The following is a 10,865-nucleotide window of genomic DNA, read 5'->3' on the forward strand; positions in this document are numbered from 1 at the left end:
CTGGGGTCTCTGAGAGCTGCTCCAATCACACACAAATGCGGACCAGCCTTGAAAAGTCCCTGAGCAGACAAAACCAGTTCAGTCACACGAGCAGAGCTTAATTTAGCTTATTTTGCAAGTTGGTCAAGACCAACTTGACCTTAGTCACGTCTTGCTTGTGTCTCTGGAAATCGTAAGCAAAATTTGAACTGTTCCTCAAAATTGATATGAAGGAACCGTTAGCCAAATCCCTACCATTTGAGAAAATTCTTGTTGTAACCAGTCCCTGCCTCCTCAATTCACAAGCTCACCAACAGACCGCGTGTGGTCTGAGGGCTCCTGGTTCCGGAACTGACTTTTCCGTGTGTGCACAATGAACTTACTTAGCAGTACTTTGCCGATTCATCGGTTTTACTTCTGCTATTTCGGAACTTTTGGCAGCCTGGGACTGAGAGTCGAACAACCAGCACAGCTCGACCCCAGAGCTGCCGCTGGGCCTGGCGGCCTTGCTCCGTGCCGGCCCCTCTCCTGCAGCCACGGGTCCCGAGGGAGAGGCCGAGGGGGCCGGGGGACCTGGCCGGGGTTGGGGGTCTGGGCGATGGCTATGTACCGCTTAGCTCAGCCGCATTCTGATAGATATGCAGCCGGGGGACACACACGGAGCACAGCCCGTCCCGGCCACGCAGGGACACACCTGCCCACAGGCCTCCGTCCAGGCGCCCGGCACCTTGTCGTTGCCGCGGATCCAGTTATGAATGGCCTCTGCGGGCTGCTCCCAGTTGATCTGCGGGGCAGGACGTGTGTGCTCAGCGGTCTCTGCCCGCTCCCTGACCATCTGGGCAACACCTCTGGCCTCCCCTCCTGCCCTGATGACCCTGACACTGGGTGGAGCGCTGGGCACGGGCTGGGCCCGTCCTCTCGACTCCAGTCCGAGGCCCAGAGCTGGGCTGGGCCTCCCCCTGGCAACCCGGCTCTGGGTGCGCGTGGACCCTCAGTCTTTCACGGGATGTGAACTCCAGGATGGCTTGGGGGAGATAATGTTCTGTGGTCAAGAAGTCCAAGGCCCTACACAAAGTGCAGGCCTGTCCCACCCCATCCCTCCCCCCCGGCGGCTTCTCCTCACTTACAGGGCTCCCACAGATCCCGAGAGAGCGCCCCGCGAGCCCTGAGCACAGCTACAGCCCATGGGCCCACCTAGGCTCCCGACCTGCGACAGCCCCGGGGAGCTGAATTCCCTCTGGTGTCTCATCTCAGAGATGAGGAGCCAGCACCACGGCTGATTCTTACACCCTCCCCCCCAACCAGCTCTTCTCCCTGAGGGCCCCGCCTACCTCTTCCTAAGGAGGAACCGGGAAGAACCCAAACAGACCCCGTTCCCTGCCTGTCCAGGTGCCACTCGAGCCTAGCTCATGCTTCCTGCACTGGGGCTGCTCGTTCTTCTGGCCTTAAACAGGTACGTCCTGGCCGCCCGTTTTCCCCAGCCGGGGCACAGGCAGGCTTTGGGTGGGCAGGGCCCTGGCACTCACCTGGGCTGTTTCCTTCTTCTGAATCCCCTCGTAGGTGGCGCCGTCCTCAGGCTGAGGGAGCCTGGGGGCTCTGCCCTCAGCAATCAGCTTCACAGCCTGAACCTGGGGAGACACGGGTTGGTTGGTGTCCCCAACATTAGGGCCCCCCAACTCCCAGACCCTGGGTTCACACTGAGTCTGGACCAGGCCACTCACTGAACAGACCCACCTGGAACCACGTGGGCACGTGACAGGCACCCACGGAATGGGTGCTGTAGGGACAGGTAAAATTAGTTCGAATCTACTTCCAGTCTGAGCAATGAGTGCAAGACCTCATCCTCTCTCCCACACAAGGCCCTAGAAGATCATGTAAGCTAAAGCCCTCTACGGGTGTAACACACACCAATGTCCACGTTTTTGTCTAAAACCTTCCCTGTCTCTTAGGGAGAATGGCTCCCGGACCGCGTGATGGGTTTGGAGGTCCCTAATAAGTTAAGCAAGAAGAAGTTTCTCTGCTCCAGGAAAGAGGAAGGTTGTGGAGAAGAAGTCAGGGATGTAGGGGAGGACAGCCAAGGCGCTAGGCCCGGAGGGAGGGAAGGTGGTGGTGGGAGCCCCCGGAGACCCGAGGCTGAGAAGCCGGGAGAACTCAGAAGTGTCTAAGGCAGGACTGCCCAGGGGGAACTTCCCTGGTAACGTACATGTTCCACGTCAGCCCCGTGTGGTTTCTGGGGACCTGAAATGTAGCCAGTGAGCCTGATGACCTCGATCTTTAACTACAAGTCATTTAAATTAATTTAATAACCACCCGTGGCTAGCGGCTGCCTGCTGGACGCCGCCCTGAAGGATGCTCTTGGTTGGTTTCTGCAGGATGAGCAAGATGACCCCTTCCTGCCTCTCACGCCAAACCTCCAGCAGGTCTCCCTGCTCACTCCTGTGAACAGGTGGATCCAAGGCCGCATAATGGGGCCCAGGGCTGGGGGCGCAGCCACTGCTGTGCTATGGAGACGTCCCCATCGGACTCCTGCCCTGGCCAGCCTCCCCCGCTGGACACACCACCTCTATGGGGCCTGCACAACCAGCTCTGACATCAGCCTTTTGGGTCAGCCCTCCTCCTCCTGCGGGAATTCAGTGCAGTGACCACACCTGGGCCAGCCTTGGCCAGAAGCCCCCAAGACTGGAACATGTGACAGAGGCTGCCAATCACAGCGCTCCCCCATGTCGGCCAGTGATTGGCTCGGGGTCATCACATGACCTAAATCGGCCAATCAGAGTCTCCTCTGATTTTCTGTTCATAAATTCTAGGGGAAAGAGGGTTTCACTTCCCCTAGAATCAAGAGGTATAAAACTTGAGCCACCAGTGACTACTTTTCCTCCCATTTAAGGGCAACCTGAGGATGAAGCTAATCAAACGGAGGAAAGTAGAATCAGGGTGAAGAAACAGAAAGATAGAATCCCGTGACAGGCCTTAAGCCTCTGGATTCAGCCAGGCTTGATGGCATCCTGCCTGGAGTCTTCTATCTTAAATGAGCCAAAAATGTCCCTTTTTGGCTAAAGCTTGTTGAGTTGTTCTGACAGTTGTCAGCAAGAGTCCTGCCTTATACAATATCATATGTCCTAATCCTACCTCTGAAACCCTGAAGTGAGAGTTCTCCCCCTCCAGAATCCTGGCCAGCTCAGGGCAGCAGGCTGGAGCTGGGCGGGGTGGGGTGGGGGTGCCAGCAGGGGAGGCCCTGGGGGCAGCCTTACCATCCCTTTAATGCCTTCGGGGAAGAGGAAGCGGCTGTACAGCGTGCTCACAGTGTCGTCCGGGAAGATCTCACACTCCTTCTGGAGCAGAAGGTCCCCGGTGTCCAGACCATCGTCTGCCCAAAAGATGGTAAACCCCCCCTTCTTGTCTCCATGGATGAGGGTCCTAGGGAGCAGAGGAGTGGAACCTGAGTCCGGAAGGAAGGACCACGGAGAAGGAGGCCCTGGGGGCTGACCCTGTGACCGTCGCCGCCCTGCAGCACACCCCCATCTCCCCAGGGGAGGACCGAAAAAGGAAAATGGTGTTCACTGATGCCCACTGTGTGCCAGGTATTGTGCTAAAAGCCTTAACGCCCCGTGTAACTTTATCCTCCCCACTGGTGTAACAGCATCGCATGCCCCTTTTACAGATAAGGAGACTAAGGCCCAGAGAAGTGAGGAGACATGACTGGAGGTCAGGGAGCCTGAATCCTAATCAGACCAGTCTGACTACAAACCCGCTCTCTTCTCCAGCGCAGATGCCTCCCCTTCCTGACTGCTCCTCTGAACAGCTCCACCCTCCAGATACATACATCACCTCTCGTCTCAGACTACCTTGTTCAGGTGATTCTTTCCTCCATCTCTATCTCTTTCCAAGTGGGGGGCTGCTGAGAGCATCGGTAGCCGGTGGGGGTTAGAGCAGGCCTCAGGGAGCCCCCCAGCCCACTCTGCCCCGGCAACCCCGCTGCAGGACGGGAACACTTCGCGGTTCACTGTGGGAATGCAGGGTGCACGGCGCTGCCTGACCCCAGTTCTTGCTCAGGGATCGTGCTGCGATCCACCGCGTGGACGCCGTCTGGCAGCACGCACAGGCACCGCGTGACACCTGCTCCTCAGCCGCAGAGAAGAGCTCCGGGCTGAGGGACGGGGACGATTCAGGCAGGTGGGGTGTCTGGGCGCTGGCTCACCAGTTGATGGCCGAGGCCCCCCGGTGCCGGGGGAGCAGACTCGGGTGGTAGATGATGGAGCCGTGGCGGGGGGCGCTGATGATCTCCGTGGGGATGAGCTGGCTGCAGAAGGGCAGCACGTTGAGCTCGGCTCCCAGGGCCTGGTACGCCGCCACCACGTTGGGCAGAGCCTGTCCCCTTGCCCGCCAGCGGGGGAACTTGAACACTGGCACTCCATCCTCGTCGGCCTTCAGGCCTGCGGGACAGCGGGTGAGAAACCGCTCCCCACTGCCGCACCCACTCCAGCTCGGCACCTCGGGGTGGCTCCCACACCTCCTCCCCAAGCCTGTCCCCCCAGCTTCCCCCGCTGCCCGGCCGGGCTGCCCTGGGCAGCCCAGAGGGGACGGCGCCGGCCGGGGCCCAGGTCTCAGGAGCTGCTGCGCCAGGACTGACCTCTGCTGACCGCCTCCCTCTCCCAGACGCCTGCCTGACCCCTGGCCTCTTTAGCTGCCCGGAGCAGGGCGCCCTCCCCGCGGGTCTGATGCGCAGTCCGCAAGCCCCCAAGTTCTAGAATGCAGCTTCCTGCCTCTGCCTGCCCCACTGCCCCTCGGAGGTGGCGCTGCCCCTGCCGTCACCAGCCGCTTCCTCCGAGCTCCCCTCTGCCTGCCCCTCAGCCCCTGTCCAGCACTTCCCAGCCCTCGGTTCTCTGGTACACACCTGGCTGATGCGTGGCCCTGGCTGACCTGACACAGTATCGGTCCCTCTGCCTCTGTGCCCTGGGTTCAGGGACGTGGGTCAACGTGAGCAGACCGGACCACGCTTGCAAAAGTTGTCCCCACTGTGACCAGGGACATCTGCTGGACATCTGAGGTCAGGTCAAGAAGCAGCCCCAGCCAGGCTCAGAGCTGCCGTCAGGGGTCCCCGAGCGGCTACGGGCAGGACTCGGGCTGCGCTACGGGTTGCGGTGGGCTCAGATCTGGAGCCGAGGCCGGGCTGGCGTGGGGGCAGCCTGCACTCTCCACCTGGGGAGACTCTCTATTCCTGATGCACCGAGCCCTGCGGCCTGGCAGCCCCGCGACGCCCCCTTCCTCGTCCGGCCCCACATTCTGAATCCATCAGGCCTGAGAAGGACCCGGGAGGGGCCTGAAGGTCTGTTCATCGAGCTGAGGACTCTGCTTCCTGCTGCGCTGCTGAGGTGCCCTCGGGAACTTGTTAGAAATGCGACTCCCAGGCCCCTCCCATCCCTCTGAGCAGAAACTCTGGGGCCGGGGGCGGTGTCGGGGCCTCAGCACTCTGCTCAACAGGTGCCCCCCGAGACGCGGTGCAGGGCACGCTCACGTCTGAGAACGCTGGCCGTGGTGACTCCCGCCTGGGGGCCTTTTCAGAGCATGGGTGCCGCGGTCGGGGGAGCCCAGAGTGGTCAGACTGAAGGGCCCTGGGAGCAGGCCAGGCTTCTCCACGGCCCTTCTCCAGGACACAAGCCCCACCCTGCAGTCCACTTGGTTCCAGAAAAGCCCAGCGGCCAACTGGCACCTGAGCAGGATCCGGGGTAGACCATGAGTGGCCGCTTCTGTCCAAGGAAGCCCACAGCCCCACACAAGACCCCGCAGGCTCTGCTCCCACCACGGCCCACGGGGCAGCCCCTCTCCGTGCTCCTGGGCCACCACTCACCTAGGGGGTCTGCCTTCCCATCCTTGTCCGGCACAGTGAACACGCCCACGACCTCGTGACCCTCCTCCCTCAGGTGGCAGTAAACTTCCTGGCCGAACAGGCTCTGTCCGATCACTGCGATCTTCATGGCAGCGGGGCTGGGGCGGGAGGACCTGGGAAAGGAATACGACCTCGGCGTCAGACAGGGCTCGCTGGCCCAAGGGGGCAGCCCACCCACGCCCGCCCCAACCCCTCGGCCCAGCTCTGGGCTCCCTGGGCCGCCGGCCACTGCGGGGAGGCAGCCGCACGAGGAACGAAGGAAGAGGTCCTGAACGGTGGGCCTGTAGATACCGCAGCGTGAGTCGCGTGCGAGCGCAGCCTCGGGGACTCCCCCCCTGGAACCTCCAACACGGCATGGGGCGCTGCGTGTGGTGTCTTCCCAGGCGTATCTGAGCATGTTTCTGTAACTAACCAGTCCTGTGACCTCGGTCAAGTCACATCAGCTTCAGTTTCCTCACTTGTTGATGAGAAAGATGTTCCTCAAATGCTTCCAGCCTGCAGGCCAGGCTCTCCCTGGGCAGGAAGCAGCAATGGGCCTGGACTTGGGCTGCATAGAGACAGATGCCCAGTGGACGGGCCGAGGACGAAAGGTGTGGTGGGAGGTGCGACGGGTGCCACTGGGCTGCATGGGGAGACGCACGGCTGGACCAAAGTTTGCTCATTCATTCACCATGCTCATATCCGTAAAACCTATTATCTACTTGATACGTTTCTTTAAATTATCTACAAAAATATACATTTTTGGAGAAAATTTTATTGAAGTATTACATGCTTCGGACACACAGAAAAGTGTACAAACTGTAAGTATGTAACTCAATGAATTTTCACAAACTGAACACACCAGTATAATCAGCGCTCAGTAAAGAAACACTCCAGAAGCCCATTTAGATAACAGAGAGGTAGGATGTGGGTGGACTCCGTTTACATAAATGGAATCACACTGCGTGATGTTCTGTGGATCGTTTCCCCCCAGCACTGTGCATGTAGCCGTGCTGTGTCCATTCTCATTGCTCCACAGTGTTTCCCTGTGAGGGTAAATAAATACGCTCATGTATCCATCCTACTGTGGGTGGACATTTGGGTCGTTTCCAGCTTGAGGCTATTACCAAGACGGATGTGATACAGATTCTGGCACGTGGTTCTTTTTTTTTCTTTTTTTTTTTTTTTAAATTTTATAGCTACTTTTATTTTTTTTTTATTTATTTATTTATTTTTGGCTGTGTTGGGTCTTCGTTTCTGTGCGAGGGCTTTCTCTAGTTGCGGCAAGTGGGGGCCACTCTTCATCGCGGTGCGGGGACCGCTCTTCATCGCGGTGCGCGGGCCTTTCACTATCGCGGCCCCTCCCGTTGCGGGGCACAGGCTCCAGACGCGCAGGCTCAGTAGTTGTGGCTCACGGGCCCAGCTGCTCCGCGGCATGTGGGATCTTCCCAGACCAGGGCTCGAACCCGTGTCCCCTGCATTAGCAGGCAGATTCTCAACCACTGCGCCACCAGGGAAGCCCTGGCACGTGGTTCTTACTGAACACAAGAATACACTTCCGTTGGGTGAGTACCTGGGAGTGGAATTCCTGGGTCCCAGGTGTGAAAATGTTCAGCCTTACCAGCCTCTGCCAGTTTTCCAAAGTGGTTTTACCGATTTCCACGTGCTTTGCGTTGCAGCCTCCTATCTGTTCATTTTACTGTCCTGCTGACAGGGACTGGAGTTATCCTGCTGGGGTTTCATCAGCCCTGATGGCTGATGAAGGTGAGCACCTTTTCCTACGTTTATCAGCCACTTGGATTTCTTTCTGTCTGTTTTTTCCATTGGGTGATCTTTTCCTTACTGATTTTGTAGGAGGTTTTTGTTTGCTTGGTATTGTTTCATTTTGTTTTTAAATAATCTAGACTATGAGTCCTTTGTCAGATATATTTACAAAAAACATCTTCTCCAGTTCTGTGGCTGGACTCTTTACTCTGTGGTGCCTTTTGATGAACACAGTTTCTTAAACTCAATATACTACACTGCATCAAAATCTTCCTTCATGCTTAGTGGGCTTTCTATTCTGTTTAAGAAATCTTTGCTTCCTCCAAGTTCCTAGAGATGTTCTCTTCGCCTTCTAAAATCTTTATTGTTTGACAGAGGAGCAAAGGCAACACAACGGAGCAAAGATGGTCTTTTCAACAAATGATGCTGGAACAACTGGACGTGCACATGCAAAAGATGAATCTAGACACACATCTTACACACTTCACAAAAATTAACTCAGAATGCACCACAGATGTAAATGTAAGATGCAAAAGTATAAAACTCCTAGAAGATAGCACAGGAGAAAACCTAGATGACTTTGAGTATCCGGTGACTTTTTAGATACAACACCAAAGGCACGATTCAAGAAAGAAAAACATAAGCTGGACATCATCAAGATTAAAAAGTCTGCAAAAGACACTGTCAAATGAATGAGAATGGTGGTCCTGTGTGTGTGGTATGTGTGTGTGGTGTGTGGGTGTGGTGTGTGTGTGGTGTGTGTGATATGTGTGTGAGGGTGGTGTGTATGTGTGTCGTGTGTGTGTGTATGGTACGTGTGTGTGGTATGTGTGTGTGTGTGTATGGTGTGTATGGTACGTGTGTGTGTATGGTGTGTGTGTGTGTGTGGTGTGTATGGTATGTGTGTGGTGTGTATGGAGTGTGTGTGTGTGTGTGGTATGTATGTATGTGCACGTGTGTACTGGCAGAGAAAAAGCCTGGAAGGACTCACACAGAAATATTAAAAGTCACCAGGTAGGGTTTTGGGGTTTGGAAGTCTTCTGATGATGGTAATTCTCTTTTTCTTTCCAAAATCTTTTATTTTTATTTTAATTTTTTTATTGAGCGTATATTACTTGTGGAAAAATAAAGGGGACAAAGAAGATCCCTTTGGAAGCAGGGAGGCAGGGTCAGGGAAGCCACCTTTGGAGCTGGCAGGGCACGAGCCCTGGGCAGGGACAGCCCACCTTGGGCTTTGGCGCCAGGTAAGTCAGGTGGGGGAGCGCAGAGCCCACGAGGGCCTCCCGCCCGGTTGGCGCCCTCGGTGCCCTCCTCCCGGGGACGCTGTGGGGCTGAGGTGGCAGCAGGGGGACCGTCGGGCTCCCCAGGCCCCCCGCCCCAGCCCAGCGGCTAGACCCTGCCCGGGGGGTGGGCCCCCTGCTCCGAGCACACTGAATCCATCTCCGGTACCTGAGGGAGATTCCGCCTCCCCTAGGCAGGTGGCAGGTAAGGGGCCTGGACAGATGCGCCAAGGGCCCGGGCTCTGAGTACACGCAGTTAGTGCAACCCCCAAACCAGGTCGTGGGGCGGGGCTGGGGCTCTGGGGTCCCAGCTCCCGCCGGCGCAAGAAGGACGGCGGCGCGGGCGGGGGGGTGTGGGGGGCGGAGGGCTGGAGCTGTCCAATCACAAGAGGTCCTCGTTCCCGGCCCCCAGATCTGGCCAATCAGGGGGGACCATTCCCCATCCCGAAAATGGGGTGAGGGACTTGGGGGGGGCAGGCGGCGCAGCGGGGCAGGACCATCTAGTCACCTTCGGTTCGTCTCTTTCCCTCTCCGGCCTCAGTTTCCTTTTCTGTAAGCGGGGCTGATAACGCCCACCCAGGCCGCCCCGCGATCCTCCACAGGCCCTGCCCCGCACCGCGGCCCTGCAGCCAGAGGACCCCCCGCCAGGCTGGAGCCTCGGCTGCCCCCGGGGGAGCCCTGACTCGCGCCCCGGCGGCCAGGCTCGCGGGCCCCCAGGCGCCTCCGCGGGGGGACCTGAGCCCAGGGCCCCCGGAGCCCCCGGAGCCGCGAGCGGCGGCGGCGGCCTCCCTCCCTGGGGCGCCGGGGACCGGGACTCACCACGCACGGGAGGAGCGCAGGCGTCGCTGGCCAGAACGGACCTCTGAGTCCGGGTCCGGGCAGGGACAGAGCTGGCACGGGCCCTGCCTGGGCGGTGGGGAGGTGGGGCCGGCCCCTGCCAGTCCCGGAGCCCCGGCCAAGGCCAGAGCCCGGGAGGGGAGGGGCCGGGGCGGGCGGAGAGTCCCGCCGGGTCGGGTGGGGCGGGAGGGGAGGGCGCTCCCGGGCTGCGACCCCTCCCGGATTCACAGGGCTTTGCAAAGGCCCCGCGGTAGTGAGCACCCGCAGGGCTGACGGATAAGGGGCAAGTGGCCAGGCGGGTAACTTCACTCGCTGGCTCAGGAACTCTCCACGTGCTGTCAAGGTCTTGCTCCGGGACACCCACCCGTACTTCAGGAGGCTCCTACTTCAAAGTCACATCTTAAGGGAAGCTTCCCCTAACCACACCGCCGCTAGGAAAGACCCCCTCGTCACATGACCACAGAAGGGCTTCAGTGTTCCTTCAGGCACCCTCTCAGCCGCAGGTTTATCACTGCTTTCGGGATTATCTGACCGGCTCCCCCACTGGAACACGAGGTCAAACACGGTCGCAGTCGCAGGAATTCCCCAGCACCTGGTGTAGTGCCTTGTGTTTAGCAGGTGTTCAATAACACTTGCGGAATAAACGGCTGAACGTGAGGAGCCTGGGGTGGGAAAGCTGTGTGAGAACGTTGAAGCTGGAACAGAGAACGAAGAGTGACAGGTGACACTGAAAGAATGGCTGGGAGATCGGACACCCCAGAGAGGTGTTAGGAAATCAGAGAAGAACCCATAGTCCTAGGGGGCGTGCAGAGAGGAGGGGAGTCTACGCAGCAAGCCTGGCAGCACGCCGCCTGCAGTAACACGGAGAGCAGAAAATGTGCCAGGGGACCGGGGCTGCCCAGCTAGGGCAATTTCCAGGCAGAATGTTGAAGGTGCCTCCTGACTTCTTCTTGCTGCTTATACTAAAATGTGAGAGAAGACAGATAAGCCAAAGGAGGACTGCTAAATAAAAAGGAACCAGAACTTGCTGGTTTTCAGATTTCCTAGCTTCTCTGGATGCCAAGTGATGCTAAAATTAACACACAACTCCCAGGTGAAGGGAGACATGAGGCACGGCCATGGCAGGAAAAGAGGGTCTA

At 58.3% G+C, this 10,865-nt stretch overlaps 1 protein-coding gene across 1 annotated transcript in view; it reads right to left on the bottom strand.

Moving 5' to 3' along the window:
* ALDH1L1 (aldehyde dehydrogenase 1 family member L1) overlaps positions 1–9,810 on the bottom strand; it is a 47,957-nt gene extending 38,147 nt beyond the window's left edge. The window contains exons 1-6 of the mRNA XM_036869056.1: positions 9,709–9,810; positions 5,828–5,979; positions 4,178–4,412; positions 3,231–3,396; positions 1,506–1,607; positions 674–763 (exon numbers count right to left, since the gene is read on the bottom strand). Of these exons, the coding sequence (XP_036724951.1) occupies positions 674–763; positions 1,506–1,607; positions 3,231–3,396; positions 4,178–4,412; positions 5,828–5,954 (720 nt within the window). The 5' untranslated portion in view covers positions 5,955–5,979; positions 9,709–9,810. The remainder of the gene's footprint in view (positions 1–673; positions 764–1,505; positions 1,608–3,230; positions 3,397–4,177; positions 4,413–5,827; positions 5,980–9,708) is intronic.
* Between the last annotated feature and the right edge of the window lie 1,055 nt (positions 9,811–10,865).

The sequence above is a fragment of the Balaenoptera musculus genome, chromosome 11, assembly GCF_009873245.2.
Source record: "Balaenoptera musculus isolate JJ_BM4_2016_0621 chromosome 11, mBalMus1.pri.v3, whole genome shotgun sequence".
NCBI lineage: Eukaryota > Metazoa > Chordata > Mammalia > Artiodactyla > Balaenopteridae > Balaenoptera > Balaenoptera musculus.